At 42.7% G+C, this 20507-nt stretch overlaps 1 protein-coding gene across 7 annotated transcripts in view; it reads right to left on the bottom strand.

The window, feature by feature from the left end:
* Positions 1 to 20507, bottom strand: part of FLT3LG (fms related receptor tyrosine kinase 3 ligand) — a 109807-nt gene that overhangs the window by 9814 nt on the left and 79486 nt on the right. Inside the window, exons 3-9 of one of the 7 annotated variants that reach the window (XM_069742345.1) lie at positions 20131 to 20235; positions 16315 to 16377; positions 10866 to 11003; positions 9846 to 9978; positions 8326 to 8394; positions 7639 to 7730; positions 1673 to 1706 (exon numbers count right to left, since the gene is read on the bottom strand). In XM_069742345.1, the coding sequence (XP_069598446.1) occupies positions 1673 to 1706; positions 7639 to 7730; positions 8326 to 8394; positions 9846 to 9978; positions 10866 to 11003; positions 16315 to 16377; positions 20131 to 20235 (634 nt within the window). Of the gene's footprint in view, positions 1 to 1672; positions 1707 to 7626; positions 7731 to 8325; positions 8395 to 9845; positions 9979 to 10865; positions 11004 to 16314; positions 16378 to 20130; positions 20236 to 20507 lie in introns of all 7 variants that reach the window. The other 6 variants (XM_069742347.1, XM_069742344.1, XM_069742343.1 and 3 more) reach the window with 6 other exon arrangements.

Below are 20507 nucleotides of genomic sequence, written 5' to 3' on the forward strand. Positions count from 1 at the left end.
TGATATATGATGAAGTAGCATGCCATATATTGGGGAGGAGTTAAACCATTTTGACATAACTTTGAAAGTATGCCTCGTGTCACTGTCTTGGATGACCAATTTGCACCCAGGCATTATTTTGGTTCAAATTGTAATGCAACCATGATTCTTCATGGTAGGCATGTTGTTCTTCGGCTTGCAAGCCTCTGTCATTTTCTCTCGAAACTAGACAATGGTTATTATGGCCAAACAGTTTTATTGAGGCAGCTGCTCGATGGAACAGATGAAGGCCAGGTGGCAATAATTTTTGTAATTTTTTTTTTTGCACATGTTTAATATTTGGGCAGGGGCACAATTATGGTGGTTGCAGAGGGTTCCACAGTGCCCTTGCCAGTGCTGGCGGGGGAACAAGCAACGGCATTGGCTATTTCAGCTGGATGTGCATCCTAGGACTCACATTCAGCTGACATGTAATGAAGCACAGAGACCTGCCAGCTTCCTGAGGTGCAATACAAGCCGCTGGCCAATCAGAGGCCGGCAGCTGACGTTGCGGTGCCTATCACAAATGGCAGTGACATTATTTTTCTTATTTTACATTTGTTGCAGAAGAGCTACAGAACAGGAAAACTATTACTGGAAGGGACCAACGATAGAGGATATTATACCAAGATGGAGGACATTATACCAGGAAAGGTCCCAGAAAGGAGGATATTATACCAGGATGGGGGACATTATTACTTAAAGGGGCCTAGGATGAAGTACATTAAACCATAAAAGGGAGACATACCAGTAAAAGGTCCAGGATGGTGGACAATATACCAGGAAAAGGCAAAATATGTGGGATATTATTTTAGGTAGGTGCATAGAGTGAGTGGAGGGGTAATTATTAAAAGGGGGCTAGGATGGAGGACATTATTACTGGTAAGGGCCCAGGATGGGGGACATTATATCAGGAAAGGGCAAGATTGAGGACAACAGGTCAGGGGGCATTATTACATGGGGGGTGAACATTTATGTCTTCATTGGGTCTTGAATGCTATAAGGGCAAATACATCAGACGAACATGCAGGTGGAAGCTCAGGTCCAAACTTTTGCACAGAGGCCAATGAGACTCTAGCTACACCACTGACTTTGGAGTTGGCAGAGCATAATAATGTACGTTGGATTCACAACTAATAAATATGATGCAAATTGAATTTCCTTACCAAATTTGATTGAACTGTCCACTACTTGAACAACACCTTCTCATTCCCCAAGCTTGGTCCCGATAAAATAAAAAAGCTTATACTCGCCTCTCCTGCCGGCGCCATTCCAGACCTGTCGGCACTTGTGGTCCTGGGGATCCCGTGTGGTTCTTGTGCCCAATCAGTGCTGGCGCCACTGTCGTGGTACGAAATGAACATGAAGAGAAAGTGAGAGCTGCGGCTGCTCTCCAACTTCCTCTACATGTTCAATTCCTATGAAGACGGAGACAGTAATGCCAGTGCTGATTGGGCACCAGGGTCTTGCGTCACGAGGACCACACAAGATCCCAGGGACCGAGAGTACCAACATTGTTGGATCAGCGTCGGCACAGGAGGTGAGTATAAAGTTTTTCATTTTATCGAGGCCAAACATTTAGATCAAGGAGGGGTTGTCCTAGTAGTGTCCAACTACTTTAATCTGACTTCTAGCCAACGTTTTGAGTAATTACCTTGACTTCGACTTTTCCAGCATGTTACTAATACCTATTAAAATCAGAGGACCAACATCAGTATATTTTATTAGATCTGATCCAGATGTATAATAAGTGCTCAATACTAGTAGAAAAGCAAAACTTTAAAAAATAGTGAGAATTTGAAGAATAAAGATATGCTCCGAGCCATCTGCACCGGTGTTACTTTACTGTGCATTGTTAACCAACTCATCCCAGTAAAGAGATTTTCCAAATCGTAGATATAACTGTACAGTACAAAGGTTCATAGACACATAGCTGCCATGCATACATATACTATTGTAATTTATCTTTGACCGGTGAGAGTTCCCGAGAACAAGGAGAAATCCAACTTTTGCTCTAAAGAGGTAGCCACATATACATGGTCACTAGAGATGAGTGGATTGATCCACAGAGGATCAAGTTTGAGTGAAATTTCCTGAAATTTGAGGTTCCACAAATTCAAACACTTTGAGATTTGGTTTTTGGAAAAAAAAGAAAAGAAAAAAACTTGCCAAGCACCATTCCCACATCGCTGAAACATCAGACAGCAGGCAAATGTCTTTTATTGGTGTGGTCGTGTAGACTTCCCCATAATGCCCTGCAGCTAATATATATAGCAGATTATCACACATTGTATAGTGGTGGTCCGTACCGGGACCATCACACATCAGCGGTTCCCAAGGGAGCACAGTTTGTACGACAGAGTCCTTTTCTATCTCCAGAGTCACTTGGTAAGTCTCTCTCTCCTGTAGAGTGTAAGCTCTTATGGTCAGTGGGGTCCTCTCTCTCTCTCCTGTAGAGTGTAAGCTCTTATGGTCAGTGGGATCCTCTCTCTCTCTCCTGTAGAGTGTAAGCTCTTATGGTCAGTGAGGTCCTCTCTCTCCTGTAGAGTGTAAGCTCTTATGATCAGTGGGGTCCTCTCTCCTGTAGAGTGTAAGCTCTTATGGTCAGTGGGGTCCTCTCTCCTGTAGAGTGTAAGCTCTTATGGTCAGTGGGGTCCTCTCTCTCCTGTAGAGTGTAAGCTCTTATGATCAGTGGGGTCCTCTCTCCTGTAGAGTGTAAGCTCTTATGGTCAGTGGGGTCCTCTCTCCTGTAGAGTGTAAGCTCTTATGGTCAGTGGGGTCCTCTCTCTCCTGTAGAGTGTAAGCTCTTATGATCAGTGGGGTCCTCTCTCTCCTGTAGAGTGTAAGCTCTTATGGTGAGTGGGGTCCTCTCTCTCCTGTAGAGTGTAAGCTCTTATGGTCAGTGGGGTCCTCTCTCTCTGTCTCCTGTAGAGTGTAAGCTCTTATGGTGAGTGGGGTCCTCTCTCCTGTAGAGTGTAAGCTCTTATGGTCAGTGGGGTCCTTTCTCCTGTAGAGTGTAAGCTCTTATGGTCAGTGGGGTCCTCTCTCTCCTGTAGAGTGTAAGCTCTTATGATCAGTGGGGTCCTCTCTCTCCTGTAGAGTGTAAGCTCTTATGGTGAGTGGGGTCCTCTCTCTCCTGTAGAGTGTAAGCTCTTATGGTCAGTGGGGTCCTCTCTATCTCTCTCCTGTAGAGTGTAAGCTCTTATGGTGAGTGGGGTCCTCTCTCTCCTGTAGAGTGTAAGCTCTTATGGTCAGTGGGATCCTCTCTCTCTCTCCTGTAGAGTGTAAGCTCTTATGGTCAGTGGGATCCTCTCTCTCTCTCCTGTAGAGTGTAAGCTCTTATGGTCAGTGGGATCCTCTCTCTCTCTCCTGTAGAGTGTAAGCTCTTATGGTCAGTGGGATCCTCTCTCTCTCTCCTGTAGAGTGTAAGCTCTTATGGTCAGTGAGGTCCTCTCTCTCCTGTAGAGTTTAAGCTCTTATGATCAGTGGGGTCCTCTCTCCTGTAGAGTGTAAGCTCTTATGGTCAGTGGGATCCTCTCTCTCTCTCCTGTAGAGTGTAAGCTCTTATGGTCAGTGGGGTCCTCTCTCCTGTAGAGTGTAAGCTCTTATGGTCAGTGGGGTCCTCTCTCTCCTGTAGAGTGTAAGCTCTTATGATCAGTGGGGTCCTCTCTCCTGTAGAGTGTAAGCTCTTATTGTCAGTGGGGTCCTCTCTCCTGTAGAGTGTAAGCTCTTATGGTCAGTGGGGTCCTCTCTCTCCTGTAGAGTGTAAGCTCTTATGATCAGTGGGGTCCTCTCTCTCCTGTAGAGTGTAAGCTCTTATGGTGAGTGGGGTCCTCTCTCTCCTGTAGAGTGTAAGCTCTTATGGTCAGTGGGGTCCTCTCTCTCTCTCTCCTGTAGAGTGTAAGCTCTTATGGTGAGTGGGGTCCTCTCTCCTGTAGAGTGTAAGCTCTTATGGTCAGTGGGGTCCTCTCTCCTGTAGAGTGTAAGCTCTTATGGTCAGTGGGGTCCTCTCTCTCCTGTAGAGTGTAAGCTCTTATGATCAGTGGGGTCCTCTCTCTCCTGTAGAGTGTAAGCTCTTATGGTGAGTGGGGTCCTCTCTCTCCTGTAGAGTGTAAGCTCTTATGGTCAGTGGGGTCCTCTCTATCTCTCTCCTGTAGAGTGTAAGCTCTTATGGTGAGTGGGGTCCTCTCTCTCCTGTAGAGTGTAAGCTCTTATGGTCAGTGGGGTCCTCTCTCTCTCTCTCTCCTGTAGAGTGTAAGCTCTTATGGTGAGTGGGGTCCTCTCTCTCCTGTAGAGTGTAAGCTCTTATGGTCAGTGGGGTCCTCTCTCTCTCTCTCTCCTGTAGAGTGTAAGCTCTTATGGTCAGTGGGGTCCTCTCTCTCTCTCTCTCCTGTAGAGTGTAAGCTCTTATGGTCAGTGGGGTCCTCTCTCTCTCTCTCCTGTAGAGTGTAAGCTCTTATGGTCAGTGGGGTCCTCTCTCTCCTGTAGAGTGTAAGCTCTTATGGTCAGTGGGGTCCTCTCTCTCTCTCTCTCTCTCCTGTAGAGTGTAAGCTCTTATGGTCAGTGGGGTCCTCTCTCTCTCCCTCCTGTAGAGTGTAAGCTCTTATGGTCAGTGGGGTCCTCTCTCTCCTGTAGAGTGTAAGCTCTTATGGTCAGTGGGGTCCTCTCTCTCTCTCCTGTAGAGTGTAAGCTCTTATGGTCAGCGGGGTCCTCTCTTTCCTGTAGAGTGTAAGCTCTTATGGTGAGTGGGGTCCTCTCTCTCCTGTAGAGTGTAAGCTCTTATGGTCAGTGGGGTCTTCTCTCTCCTGTAGAGTGTAAGCTCTTATGGTCAGTGGGGTCCTCTCTCTCCTGTAGAGAGTAAGCTCTTATGGTCAGTGGGGTCTTCTCTCTCCTGTATAGTGTAAACTCTTATGGTCAGTGGGGTCTTTTCTCTCCTGTAAAGTGTTAGCTCTTATGGTCAGCAGGGTCCTCTGTCTTTCCTGTAGAGTGTAAGCTCTTATGGTCAGTGGAGTCCTCTCTCTCCTGTAGAGTGTAAGCTCTTCTGGCCAGCGGGGTCCTCTCTCTCTCCTGTAGAGTGTAAGCTCTTATGGTCAGTGGGGTCCTCTCTCTCCTGTAAAGCGTTAGCTCTTATGGTCAGCAGGGTCCTCTGTCTCTCCTGTAGAGTGTAAACTCTTATGGTCAGTGGGGTCTTCTCTCTCCTGTATAGTGTAAGCTCTTATGGTCAGTGGGGTTCTCTCTCCTGTAGAGTGTAAGCTCTTATGGTCAGTGAGGTCCTCTCTCTCTCCTGTAGAGTGTAAGCTCTTATGGTCAGTGGGGTCCTCTCTCTCCTGTAGAGTGTAAGCTCTTATGGTCAGTGGGGTCCTCTCTCTCCTGTAGAGTGTAAGCTCTTATGGTCAGCGGGGTCCTCTCTCTCCTGTAGAGTGTAAGCTCTTATGGTCAATGGGGTCCCCTCTCTCCAGTAGAGTGTAAGCTCTTATGGTCAGTGGGGTCCTCTCTCTCCTGTAGGGTGTAAGCTCTTATGGTCAGTGGGGTCCTCTCTCTCTCTCCTGTATAGTGTTAGCTCTTATGGTCAGCAGGGTCCTCTGTCTCTCCTGTAGAGTGTAAACTCTTATGGTCAGTGGGGTCTTTTCTCTCCTGTAGAGTGTAAGCTCTTATGGTCAGCAGGGTCCTCTGTCTTTCCTGTAGAGTGTAAGCTCTTATGGTCAGTGGAGTCCTCTCTCTCCTGTAGAGTGTAAGCTCTTATGGTCAGTGGGGTCCTCTCTCTCTCCTGTAGAGTGTAAGCTCTTATGGTCAGCGGGGTCCTCTCTCTCCTGTAGAGTGTAAGCTCTTATGGTCAGTGGGGTCCTCTCTCTCCTGTAGAGTGTAAGCTCTTATGGTCAGTGGGGTCCTCTCTCTCTCCTGTAGAGTGTAAGCTCTTATGGTCAGCGGGGTCCTCTCTCTCCTGTAGAGTGTAAGCTCTTATGGTCAGCGGGGTCCTCTCTCTCTCTCCTGTAGAGTGTAAGCTCTTATGGTCAGTGGGGTCTTTTCTCTCCTGTAGAGTGTAAGCTCTTATGGTCAGTGGGGTCCTCTCTCCTCTCCTGTAGAGTGTAAGCTCTTATGGTCAATGGGGTCCTCTCTCTCCTGTAGAGTGTAAGCTCTTATGGTCAATGGGGTCCTCTCTCTCCTGTAGAGTGTAAGCTCTTATGGTCAGTGGGGTCCTCTCTCTCTCTCCTGTAGAGTGTAAGCTCTTATGGTCAATGGGGTCTTTTCTCTCCTGTAGAGTGTAAACTCTTATGGTCAGTGGGGTCTTTTCTCTCCTGTAGAGTGTAAGCTCTTATGGTCAGCAGGGTCCTCTGTCTTTCCTGTAGAGTGTAAGCTCTTATGGTCAGTGGAGTCCTCTCTCTCCTGTAGAGTGTAAGCTCTTATGGTCAGTGGGGTCCTCTCTCTCTCCTGTAGAGTGTAAGCTCTTATGGTCAGTGGGGTCCTCTCTCCTGTAGAGTGTAAGCTCTTATGGTCAGTGGGGTTCTCTCCCTCCTGTAGAGTGTAAGCTCTTATGGTCAGTGGGGTCCTCTCTCCTGTAGAGTGTAAGCTCTTATGGTCAGTGAGGTCCTCTCTCTCCTGTAGAGTGTAAGCTCTTATGGTCAGCGGGGTCCTCTCTCTCCTGTAGAGTGTAAGCTCTTATGGTCAGTGGGGTCCTCTCTCTCCTGTAGAGTGTAAGCTCTTATGGTCAATGGGGTCCCCTCTCTCCAGTAGAGTGTAAGCTCTTATGGTCAGTGGGGTCCGCTCTCTCTCTCCTGTAGAGTGTAAGCTCTTATGGTCAGTGGGGTCCTCTCTCTCTCTCCTGTAGAGTGTAAGCTCTTATGGTCAGTGGGGTCCTCTGTCTCTCCTGTAGAGTGTAAGCTCTTATGGTCAGTGGGGTCCTCTCTCTCTATCCTGTAGAGTGTAAGCTCTTATGGTCAGTGGGGTCCTCTCTCTCTCTCCTGTAGAGTGTAAGCTCTTATGGTCTCTCTCACCTCTCCCCATGAGCAATTACCAGCTTTCCAGTAATGAGGGTAGCACAAATGTTTAGCTGGAAATCATATTTTGGGGACAAATTTGGCAAATTGTGATTTCCAAAGATCTGCTCATCTCTAATGATGGTCTTCCATTCTACTAAGAAATCGGTGGCTCCTGCTTGACGGATGGCTCCTTTGCCTAAAATCAGTAGGCATATAGGTTGTCATTCAAGCAGGAAAAAGGCGGCGTGGGTGGAGAATAGAGCTGGAGTGACGGAGACTTCGGATCTACCACAGCTCTTCGGCCTCATTCATATCAATTCACCGATTTGTCAAAACAGAGGAAATGACTGGCCATGTAAAGGTATTGCTGGATTTATCTTTAAAATAGTTACATGCACATACAAATAGTTTAGGGGGTGAAATCCTGAAGACAGATTCCCTTTAGGAAAATAGAAAGTAAAAGTGTAATGGACCATCTCTCAGTTATGGGGGTTACATGGCAGAGGTGAGGGTGCCGGATGTCGAACCTTCACCGATTGGGTATTAATTACCTATGTCAAAGTTAGGTCATCAATATCAAAATGGTGGAAAGGCTCTTTAAGTAAGGAATAGAATTCAATTTAAGGCTTACCATAATACTTACTACAAACAATGTGAGTAATACGCTGAGCAGCAACCAAGTATGAAGTCTTGAACTGGACTGTTTTGCTGGGTCAATGATATGATCAGAACTACCTAGAAAAAGAGTTGAAAATTATCACATTTGCAGTATATGAGCAAAATGTATTTTTTTAATGTATTTCTTTAGATGCACTCCATTTTACACAATAAAAGTTAAGAAACGGAGATAAGGAAAATGTATTGTTTATAAGCATTGCACATAAAGGCCTTGATTTGACATTTGCAGGGTTTTTTAACGTTTCTGTCTTGTGGTATTCACTGACGTTTATTGTGCCGAATTCATCAAAATGGCGCATGCATTTCATAAATTGGGGCAAAGTAACATAAAACCTAGCCATTTTTGCGACTTTTTGAGCAAAATGTCATGTCTTTATCAAAACGACACAAAAGATGTAACTTTCTAAACGTGCACAAAATCACTCCAGGATAGGGATGAGTGGGGAGCCGACATGGATTTGGCACAACATGTTGTGACTTTTTAAAAAGTTGAGCAATTGAGAAATCAGACCAAAACATCTGAAATTGTTAAACTCTGCCCACAAAGCAGGGGAGAGTGAAGCAATTGGCAATTGGCAGCAGGCATCACGTGACATAATAAAGTCATGCAATCCCCGGGAGAGCCAGTGCCGACAAAAAGTATAGAACATACCATTAATATTTAATGCAGGTGTTGTGTGATCTTCAATAATACTTTTCATTGTACTCACAGACTCATCTGCTGGAAAAAAAAATTGTATATGCAATCACATATCCTTACAGTATATAAACTAAAGTAAAATACCACACTGGTGTAAATGGTCACCAACATTTTAGCTTTACTATATCAAACATGTCCTAGACATTTGTTGCAACAAAAAGGGGGGCGCCTCATGGGATTTTATCATATGACGCATATATCACCTCTTTTCCAAGGCACCAACACGGGTCTTTAAATAGTAATATAAAACACATGTGGGATTCCAAGTATTGCACATCTGATGAGGTCCCATACCAGTCACATGACTGCTGCAGCCAATCACAAGCCTCAGTGGTCAGGTGATCCGAGAACAGCACATCATTGGTTCCTGTCCAAACAGAGACCACCAGAACATACTCCACTGGAGTCACCATGGTTAGAACCAGCGAGAATTGCTTTTTTTAAATATTTTAAATATCCTGTTATATAGCAGAACGACTACTGCTGCTTTTTAGGTTCTAAGCAGGGCTGTGGAGTCGGAGTCGCAACTGTGGCTTACCGACTCCACAGCCCTGGTTGTAAGCACTACACTGACGCTGGCCAAGATTAGAAAGTAAAAGCGAGATCCTGTGATCCTGGTCAGCTTCAGAACATTGCTTACAAGCTCAACAAAAAATAGCTTGGAAGCACAGCGCATGTTCTACTGTCTAGCAGAAGTGGTCGGTCTCCAAGACAACCAGCTGGAAACAAAGTGTCGCTATCTCACGAATGACTGAAAATTTTAATAAAACAGTAAACTGCCGCTAGGTGAATATTTGCAAAACTCTTCTGCCTCAGTATACCAGCCGACGTTTCAACGAGTTACTCAATCTTTTGTGATGGATGACTCACAAGAACAACGTGCCACTATTATTTATTTATTTTTCGTAAGGATATGAGACGGTGGTTATGAAGGGGTCCAAAAAAGAACAAAATTAATTTGCAAGAAATAAAATACATTTCGTAGCTTCAGTCACAAAATAATCTCCATTCGCACCCAGGCGATTGTCTCACCGGTCAGGGATGAGCAGGCAAAAAATTTGCCACAACTCGTTACATGCCCAATTCCGAAATGAGAATTTGCTCACAGGAACTTCACGAAATCCCAGTTAACTCCATGAGTGGTCTAACATCGATCTCCCAGAATGACTGGACAAATTTTGATCACATTTTTAATTAAAAAAAAAAAAGTTTAATAGGCAAAAGATTGTACAACTCAACGAAAAAAAAAAACATCACTAATCCATATGTAACGTTCTCCCACAATAGTTTGGCATATTGGCTCGAAAGAGAACATACACATAATGGCAGAAGCCCATACTACAAGCGCCCTCAAGAAGACAATTCCTGATTTTTTGGGGTGTACCCGCTCATATTTCCATTGGATGTTGGGAATGGATCCTGAATGTAAGAGAGATGATATGCCAAGCTTGCCAATGATTGCGATGACTTACCTGTCTCGCACTTCACACGTAAGCAGTGAGTAAAGTTGTTTTCGATATTTGTTTTAAGAGCAGCGAGAGACTCGTCTAGATTTTGTAAAACGCTGGACATGCTAACTGTTTTATTAGAACATGATGACGGAATCTGAAAAAGAAAGAATTTCACGTCAATGAATTTTAAACAAGTCACTGTAAGGCTGTGTGCCCATGATGAGTTTTTGGGGAGTTTTTGAAAAAAATTTATCTGACCTTAACGGGTGCAGAAATGCTACAACATCAAAAACTCACCAAAAGCTCATCGTGGGAACGGAGCCTTATAGCAACCTAGCGGCAAAAAAATAGGTGGAAATTTAAGACAAAAATCAGCTGCTGTTTTTTGCCATTTGGGGGCGCACACTTTTTTATTTCAATAGGCCAAAATGAATGGGACAACTTACGAAAAATATGTGTCTTAAGGCTACGTTCCCACAATGAGCTTTTGGTTTTGTAACCCGTTTTACGCAAAGGGTGCAGAAATGGTGCAGAAAATCCACAACATCAAAAACTCATCGTAAGAACGTAGCCTAATTATCCACTCAAGGCCGTTTCCTAACCAACGTAAAAAAATACAGCTTTTTATCAAAAAACTGATCACAATGTAAGATTTGATACTCATTGAAATGAATGGTTTAAATAAAAAAAAAAAAATATTAAAAAAAACATTGTTTAAACAAAAGCTGCTCACAAGTATAAAAGTCGTCAATTGCTTGGAAATTATACGTGAATGATCATTCGTGATGGACCACTAATAACTTTCTGTCAGGCAAAAATTTCGTCTGTCCGGTTGGATTTTTTTTTTGGGTGCTGTCAACTGAAACTACAAATGTATGGCATAAGTGGCCAAATACCACTTAGCACAAGCCTACTAATGTAGTTAACATTTAAATGCTTACAAAACTTTGCATAACTCAATAGTACATGCATTCCCATGTAAGAAAGAATAGTGCGCTGGTGTCCCCCATTGCGACTGTCCCGGCAAATATAGACACGTACCTTAAATAAACATTTCTGAATGAAGTGAATTTCAATTTGTAAGTTCCTAATCATTTTGTTCAACGCGCGTCCTCCGGTCATCTGTCCCAGCTGGGAATTGATTAAAAACAATCTCAATAAGTGCTGGCAGTTTTGGTCCTAAAAATAATATATAAAAGACGAGAAATGTAAAAGTTTTATAAAAGTTGTATCACTTTAAAGTCAAACTGTCAGTAGGATTGTGCTGTGTAACCTACAGACAGTGTCAGGTCGGCGCCGTTATACTGATTAAAATGATACCTGGGTTGATGACATCCGCCTTGTGGTTGTTGTTTAATCTTTATTTGTAGTTTACAGTTGAAGAGATTCTCGCGCCTGCGGGTGGGGCTGTGAGCTGAGTAGTGGGTGAGGTTGTGGGCGGGGCTTTTTGTGGTGCTTTGCTTATATATCCATCATTATGACTTATGACAGGTCATTGATCCCTCAGTGATCTGCCCCCTATTTTACATACTGCATATCTTATTGTTTGAAAAAAAAAATACATTTTTCATGCACCGGTGGCGGTGCTTGTGAGTCGCCCGCCAGGGTCGTGGGGTACTTAGGACCAGGTCCGGTCACACTTAAGGGGGATGTCACGGTGGCTGCAACCCGGTCCGTGGCCCTGGGCACTCAATTAAAAGGGGAAAGGTCTTTTAAAGGGGATTTGATAAAAGTAGTGTTCGTGATGCCACCTGTGGTTTTCGGTCAGGGTGACCGACACTGCTTAAAGGGGTCCTCTGGGGTGATGGTTCTGCAGTTTAGATGATATAGCTCTTCACAGGTAGAGCTGGGTCCCCAGGTTTGTGAGTGATGTGGGTAGCAATGCTATTAAAGACAGGTAGAGGTGCGGAGTATATGATGCCGGAAAGAAATGGAAGGACACAGCAGGTTGCAGTTTTCACAGCTTTACTTACTGTTCGGGCCCCCAGCCAGGGTGCTGTGTCCTCCAGGTAAGAAGTCCAGAGAACTCTCCAGCAAGTCAGGCACCTGTCCAGAACTCAACTTATATGTATGCCTCTCCTGGCCATCTTTCTGAGCTGGCTATGGCCTCTCCTGCCTCGGCACTTGCCACCCAGTGTCCCAAGCCAGTGAACGTGGGTATTGTTGGGAGACTGTTATGGACCTGGTGGTTAGGAGCACCCGGAACGACCTGATGGTTAAACTCACACAGGACAAGCTCTGGGAAGTGGGAGCTCTACTAACCGCAACCCCTAATCCTATCACACAACTAGAAATAGCCGTGGAGCGTACCTAACACGACCTAGACGCCTCTTCACAGCCTAAGAGCTAACTAGCCCTAAAGATAGAAAATAAAGCCTACCTTGCCTCAGAGAAATTCCCCAAAGGAAGAGGCAGCCCCCCACATATATTGACTGTGAGATAAGATGAAAGTCACAAACACAGAAATGAAACAGGTTTCAGCAAAGGGAGGCCAGACTTACTAAACAGACTGAGGATAGGAAAGGTATCTTTGCGGTCAGCACAAAAAACTACAAAAGACCACGCAGAGTGTGCAAAAAGACCTCCGCACCGACTCACGGTGCGGAGGTGCCACTCTGCCTCCCAGAGCTTCCAGCTAGCAAGACAAAATCATGATAGCCAGCTGGACAAGAAAACAATGAACAAATAATTAACTAGCAGGGACTTAGCTTCTGCTGGAGTAGACAGGTCACCAGAAAGATCCAAGAGCGAACTGAACCAGTACAAGAACATTGACAGCTGGCATGGAGTAACGATCTGAGTGGAGTTAAATAGAACAGCCAGCCAAAGAATAAACTACGTCACCTGTGGAAGGAACCTCAGAAGCAGCAGCTCCACTCACAGCCACCAGAGGGAGTCCATGGACAGAACTCGCCGAAGTACCATTCATGACCACAGGAGGGAGTTCGAAAACAGAATTCACAACAGGAGACGTACTCTCTGTCCCCTGAACCCTATATGTTCACCTTTTCAGCAAGTAGGTGCAAATATGGCTGCTGCACCTGCAATCACAGCAGCCTCCGGATTCTTTGCTGGAGCCTGGAGTGTTCCCACTAATTCATGGGCTGGATCCCCTACTGGGGCCTGGTTCCTCCACTGACGCAGGTCAGCCTGGATACAGATCCCACGGGTGGCCTCCTGCACTTCCCATGTTCCTGGAACCCCTTCTACTGGGAGCCTCTTCTCCTCCCTTTCAATTCTTGCTCTTTCTCTCTCACTCTGTCTGAAGCTGCAGACCGCCACGTCTGCTCTGCTTCACTCCACTAGTACCAGCTCCGCCTCAGCTGAAGTTCCGTGAAGCTCCTCTTCCTTTCCCCTCCACCTCAGACTTCCTTCTCCTTTGGCCTCTCAGGACCAATTGCTCTCACACACTTCCCCGCCTGATTAGCTCCTCCCCTTTTTCCTACCTTCTCCACCCACTCCCCAACACCCTTTCCTATCTAAACTGGTGTCTGTTGGGTGCAAGTGTTAGAGTTTTGGACAAAGTTCCCTTCTTACCAGAGAGTTGGGATACCACATCTCTGGCTGAGATGCAGTACCTCTGTGGCGTCTAAACCTTCAGCGGCGCCACACGTGTTGTATTCTCGTGCTTTGGGGCGTGGCTGTGGGTGGCCTATGGGTGGGGCTTTATGTGGGTGGGGCTTTAAGTGGTGCTCTGCTTACATATGCATCTATATGGCTGCTGACAGGTCACCGATCCCTCAGTGACCTGCCCTCTATTTTACATACTGCATATCTTATTGTGGTGGAGCTTGCGCTGTAGCATGACATGATCTAGAATATATTTTCATTTGATTTTGCCACATAAATTTCTTGAGAAAAAAAAAAATCTTAATCAAAATGGGGTCTGCGGCGTAGCATAATTTGATATTGATGCGAGAGACTCGCGTGAGTTTCTCACATCACACAAGTGTGACCGCGGCCTAACTAGAAGACGCACATGACAGGAAAAAAAGATTTTTCGCTAACTAAAATTTTCCTGGTGATCTTAGAAAGACCAATCACTGCAACATTCTGTTAGCACCATTCCGAACTTCATCCGTACCATGTGGCCTGCCTTGAAAATCAGTCGGCTCACACAATTACGTCTTTGTGGTCCAAAAGTCCCTTTTTCAACAATATTCTTTTTATTTGGGGGGGAATTTTTTTTTAACAATTTACGGGAAGGGGATTATAGTTATAGACTATAAGGTGAGTAATAAAACATAACATAGTGATGTAAAACTTGTTCTATTAAATAAGTAAGAAGAAATATTCAAAGAAGAAATCAACCGGAAAAAAAAAGGTTAATGCAAGAAGAAAAGAATGTGGAAGGAAAACTAAGGAGAAAGGAAGGACGGAATGATAAGGAAAGAAAAGGGCATCGGAGAAGGTTTGATCAGATAAACGTGAAGAGTAGGGACAGGGGAAAAGATCATCCTTATTGAAACAATATTTATAATAAAACAATTTTCAATTTGCTTCGTTACAAAAGTCACTTTTTCAATCCATTCCAATTACCGTAATAATTGAGAAAGTGGCTCGTAGTTCAGATGAGGACCAGATGGCCATTTGTAAATTAACACCAGCACTTAGAATCACATAACAGACCGCAAAAAAAAGACTTAAGAGTCCGATTTATCACTTGAAGTCACTATTTTGCCCCCCAAAAAAAACTGATCTTTAATTTGGTCTTTAACTGGTTTTTACCCAACTGTTTAGCACCAAAATTTGCCAACTTTTAAAAGAGTAGGACGTTTGTCCAAAGATACCCGAAATGAAAATTCGGCCAAAAACATTACTCCAGGCAGGAACTGAGATGCACAAAAAAAAAGCGATATTTGGTAAAAGTCGCATTTTATTAATCTGTCTAAAATTAATAGATAAGCAAAGTTGTCAAGGAAAAATTAAAAAAAAAGACTAAAAAAGAAAGACATCCTAAAAAAAACGGTACAATCCTGAGGAGCAAATACAAAAGCCACTAATAAAGAGCAAATGACTCCAGAAAACTGGAGAAAAAGCAATGATAGATCGGGAACTTAATGTGCGACATTTTTATTGGAGTGCTATTTTAAAGTGAACCTATAAGGCGACTCATGCGGGCAGCACGATTGCCACCAGGTATATTTCTCTAAAGATCTGGCCGGGCACCATAGCCTGAGAGGAGACTAGTCTCATGGCCAGGTTTGCCCACCGCTGCAGAAGATGAATGACAGGTCTCAGCTATGTGTGTATAAAAGGTCAAGACCCATAAATCCCTCAAAGTATGTGGGAGAAATCAGCAGATTAGTCTCTTTTCCAGTTATGGTCCCCAGTAGAGTTGAGCGAGTTTTTCAAAATTCGGTTCGGATTACGATCGGCGGCGAATATTTTATTTGCAATATTCGCCGAACACCAATTAAGTCAATGGGAGTGGGAATGACCGAATATGTTAGGAATCGATCATCACACACAAATTCGGCACAAATAGGGTAGCGATATGGCAAATTCAGATTCGGCAACCGATTCCGAACATTTTCGCTCAACTCTAGTACCTAGCAGCAATAGAGGTTTATGTTTCAATCTTATAGTTGCCTTGCTAATCAGGGCTGGCTACAGGTACACTTTACGCATTCATTCTCCACTCCATGAGCATCCAGGAAATGCACACGAAGTGGCCAAAAGCTAAATAATAAGGCAAAGCACTTTATAAGCACTTTGCCAGATTACTAAAGATGAAATCAGAGGGGTGTAACCCTGTTGGTCTTACTTGACTTTGGACTATAATTTGGCGCAGATACTTTTTAGCAAGATTTATTTTCTTGCTAAAAAGTGCGTCTTACAGTTTGAAAAATATGGTAAAATACAAAGTTACTGTCCAATTAAACTGTGTTTGGATAATGAAAATTAAAGTCAACTATTTAAAGAGGTAACCCAGTTTACAGTATGGAGTGTGTTACAAGGGACCACTGTCTGTAAATATATCATTACAAGTTGCGTATGCGTTGCAAATTTTGCTGCGGAAAGTTCTGTAGTTGGTGTTTTCATTTTATTCGACCCCATTCAGATTATTGGGACCAATTTTCAGTTGCAACAACTTCTGCAATGGAATTTGCTTTGTGGAAATTTACTCGTGCATGTTACAAGCATGTAATGTGGGAAGTCAAAAGATGAATTTGGAAATAAGTAGTAAACCCTCCCCCGGTTGTAGAGCTCCTGAAGATGCCAGCGCATCCTATACAAATTGTTGGTATAATCCTGCAAAGTGATGGGATATGCTGAGTACAGCCAAGACTTGTCACCCATCTTGGGCGCGACTTGATCACCAGGGCTCAACAGATATTGAGCAATGACCAACACTCGGCCCGTCAGGTGTGAAAGTAACATCATACTTGGTGGGCAACACAGGGCTGTCAATATCCTGTCCTATAGTTTAATTCACGGACTACCTGTTACAGGGCAACAGCAGTGGAAAAACGTTAAGTTACAATACCTTTTCCTCTTCTGGAACCATTCTTGGCAAATCCACGTTACAGTTATTTGGTAAATAATCTGCCTTAAAAAAGCAAAAACAAAATAAATTATTGATTTTTTTTTCCATTCTATGAGGTATGCAAAAATATATTGCTAACACAATCTGGCTTACAATGGGGTCCGTTGTGTTCTATTATGATGTTTGATGAAATTTGGAATAGACAGAACCCAATAAAAAAACCTCAAAATATTTTGAAATGGCAAATAATGCACAACACTACCTGTTTTTTTAGGTGGATCTGGCCCCCTTACCTCGTTGGTTACACCAATGGTCTGTCCGCCCATGGGCGTCTTCATCTAATTAAGCCCGTACACCCCATTATCATTATTTTAGTGCATTTTATCGAGGGTTAGGGTGTGAGTTTGCTTTTTAGACATTTTTATGTTTGTGCAAATTTATTATCTATTTTGCATCATTTTTTTAACCATTTTTTCAGTCCTTGTCATTTTTAGGTTTGTCTGACTATGCAAGGATGGTTTTAGATGTTTTTGACTAATTCATCCTTTTTAGAAACGCCACAAAAATTTGACGCAATTGCACAAAATCTTTTTTTGTGCAATTGAAAACTAACATGTAACACTTTTAAAGCTTACTGAAAGGCTAATTTCACATGAATATATAAAAAAAGATAAAAATATATAAAAAATATATATAATATATATATAAAATAATATATATAAAAAATCTTTCGATCCAAAAAAAACAAAACAAAAAAAAACGGATATTTAATTTGTATTGTCATCCATATGGCATTAATTTTTATACATTAGCAGTTATTAAAACTTACAAGACCAAATACAGTATCCTATCCATAAAAACTGGATGGATGATCCGTATGGAATCCAATTTGTTTTGCGCACCCATAGATATGAATATCTGATGTATGGAAGTGGACTTTTAACTCTTTAAAAAAATGGTCATCTAAACAGACCTATTGAATAACATAGTTACATAGTTATTAAGGTCGAAGGAAGACTATAAGTCCATCTAGTTCTACCCATAGCCTAACCTAACATGCCCTAACATGTTGATCCAGATGAAGGTAAAAAAAAACCCATGTGGCAAAGAGTAAGTTCCACCTTGGGGAAAAAAATTCCTTCCCGACTCCACATACGGCAATCAGACTAGTTCCCTGGATCAACGCCCTATCAAGGAATCTAGTGTATATACCCTGTAACATTATACTTTTCCAGAAAGGTATCCAGTCCCCTCTTAAATTTAAGTAATGAATCACTCATTACAACATCATACGGCAGAGAGTTCCATAGTCTCACTGCTCTTACAGTAAAGAATCCGCATCTGTTATTATGCTTAAACCTCTTTTCCTCCAAACGCAGAGGATGCCCCCTTGTCCCTGTTTCAGGTCTATGATTAAAAAGATCATCAGAAAGGTCTTTGTACTGTCCCCTCATATATTTATACATTAAAATAAGATCACCCCTTAGCCTTCTTTTTTCCAAACTAAATAGCCCCCAGTGTAATAACCTATCTTGGTATTGCAGACCCCCCAGTCCTCTAATAACCTTGGTCGCTCTTCTCTGCACCCGCTCTAGTTTAGCTATGTCTTTCTTAAACACCGGAGACCAGAACTGTGCACAGTATTCTAAGTGTGGTTGAACTAGTGACTTGTATAGAGGTAAAATTATATTCTCCTCATGAGCATCTATGCCTCTTTTAATGCATCCCATTATTTTATTTGCCTTTGTAGCAGCTGCCTGACACTGGCCACTGAATATGAGTTTGTCATCCACCCATACTCCCAGGTCTTTTTCATTGACGGTTTTGCCCAGAGTTTTAGAATTAAGCACATAATTATACATCTTATTACTTCTACCCAAGTGCATGACCTTACATTTATCCCCATTAAAGCTAATTTGCCATTTATCAGCCCAAGCTTCTAGTTTACATAAATCATCCTGTAATATAAAATTGTCCTCCTCTGTATTGATTACCCTGCAGAGTTTAGTGTCATCTGCAAATATTGAAATTCTACTCTGAATGCCCCCTACAAGGTCATTAATAAATATGTTAAAAAGAAGAGGGCCCAATACTGACCCCTGTGGTACCCCACTGCTAACCGCGACACAGTCCGAGTGTGCGCCATTAATAACCACCCTTTGTTTCCTATCCCTGAGCCAGCTCTCAACCCACTTGCACATATTTTCCCCTATCCCCATTATTCTCATTTTATGTATCAACCTTTTGTGTGGCACCGTATCAAAAGCTTTTGAAAAGTCCATATACACTACATCCACTGGGTTCCCTTGGTCCAATCCGAAACTTACCTCTTCATAGAAACTGATCAAATTAGTCTGACATGAACGGTCCCTAGTAAACCCATGTTGATATTTGGTCATGAGGTTATTCCTCTTCAGATACTCCAGTATAGCGTCCCTTAGAATGCCCTCCAGGATTTTACCCACAGTAGAGGTTAAGCTTACTGGCCTATAATTTCCGAGTTCAGTTTTTGTCCCCTTTTTGAATATTGGCACCACATTTGCTATACGCCAGTCCTGTGGTACAGACCCTGTTATTATGGAGTCTCTAAAGATTAAAAATAATGGTCTATCAATGACTGTATTTAATTCCTGCAGTACTCGGGGGTGTATCCCATCCGGGCCCGGAGATTTGTCAATTTTAGTGATTTTTAGACGCCGCTGCACTTCCTGCTGGGTTAAGCAGGTGACATTTAATGGGGAATTTTTATCACTAGTCATTTTGTCTGCCATGGGATTTTCTTGTGTAAATACTGATGAAAAAAGTCCTTTAGCATATTGGCTTTTTCCTCATCCTCATCCACCATTTCACCCAGACTATTTTTAAGGGGGCCAACACTATCATTTTTTAGTTTCTTACTATTTATGTAGTTAAAGAATATTTTGGGATTATTTTTACTCTCTGGCAATGAGTCTCTCTGTCTCAATCTTTGCTGCCTTGATTTACTTTTTACAGAATTTATTTAATTTTCTGTATTTATTTAATGCCTCCTCACTACCTACTTCCTTTAATTCTCTAAATGCTTTCTTTTTATCACTTATTGCGCTCCTTACAGCTCTATTTAGCCATATTGGTTTCCTCCTATTTCTAGTATGTTTATTCCCATACGGTATATACTGTGCACAGGTCCTATCCAGGATGTTAATAAACGTCTCCCATTTTCTTTGTGTATTTTTGTGTCTCAGGATATCGTCCCAGTTAATTGCACCAAGATCATCTCTCATCCGTTGGAAATTTGCCCTCCTGAAGTTTTGTGTCCTTGTAACCCCTCTACTACAAATCTTATTAAAGGATACATGAAAACTTATTATTTTGTGATCACTATTTCCCAAGTGACCCCCAACCCTTACATTTGCTATGCGGTCTGGCCTGTTGGTTAATATTAGGTCTAGCAGTGCTCCCCTTCTTTAGTGTGAGTGCTGTCAATTTTTTACCAGGACCAAAAATACGGTTCTGTGAATATTAGCAACAGGACAGTGTGACATTTGATTCCAAAAAGGTGCAAATAGAACAAAAGAGTAAAAAAAAAATATATTCTTGCATTTGTACCAAATTAATCAAACACACTGAACCATTTGGATGAAATTGGTGCAAAATTTGGCAGTGTGATAAGAAAGACAACAAAAAAAATTACTAAAAAAAAATCTGGAAATGAAGAATCAGGGTCAAGTAACCCCAACATTGCTCAGTTAAAAAAAAAAAGATAAAATTACACACACACAAAAAAAAAAAATCCCACTATTAATAGTGCAATGTAGAAATCCCAAAAAAGCTCACCAGTGTTTGGGTTTTCTGCATATATTCATCCGATATCGGATCGTTTTCAAAGATACAGCTGTTGCCAAGTCTCAACCAAATCACCAGCCAGAAAAATACAATATCCTACAAGAAACAACAAGAAAAAGAAATTAAGGTGACACGACTCTTCATATCTTACATTCGAAGGGTATGTGCACACAGCAGCTTTTTCAGGTGTTTCCGCTCGGTTGCCCACCTGAAAAAGCGCTATCAAAATGTTAAAGAGAGTAAGTATATACAATGCAATGTAAAAATGATTCGCTGATGTTTTGATCATCTTTTAACCACTCCATGTTTGTAAAGGTGTGATAGGATTCAAAGAAATGAATAGATGATATATTCGAGCCCCCAAAAAT

The sequence above is a fragment of the Ranitomeya imitator genome, chromosome 10, assembly GCF_032444005.1.
Source record: "Ranitomeya imitator isolate aRanImi1 chromosome 10, aRanImi1.pri, whole genome shotgun sequence".
Taxonomy (NCBI): domain Eukaryota; kingdom Metazoa; phylum Chordata; class Amphibia; order Anura; family Dendrobatidae; genus Ranitomeya; species Ranitomeya imitator.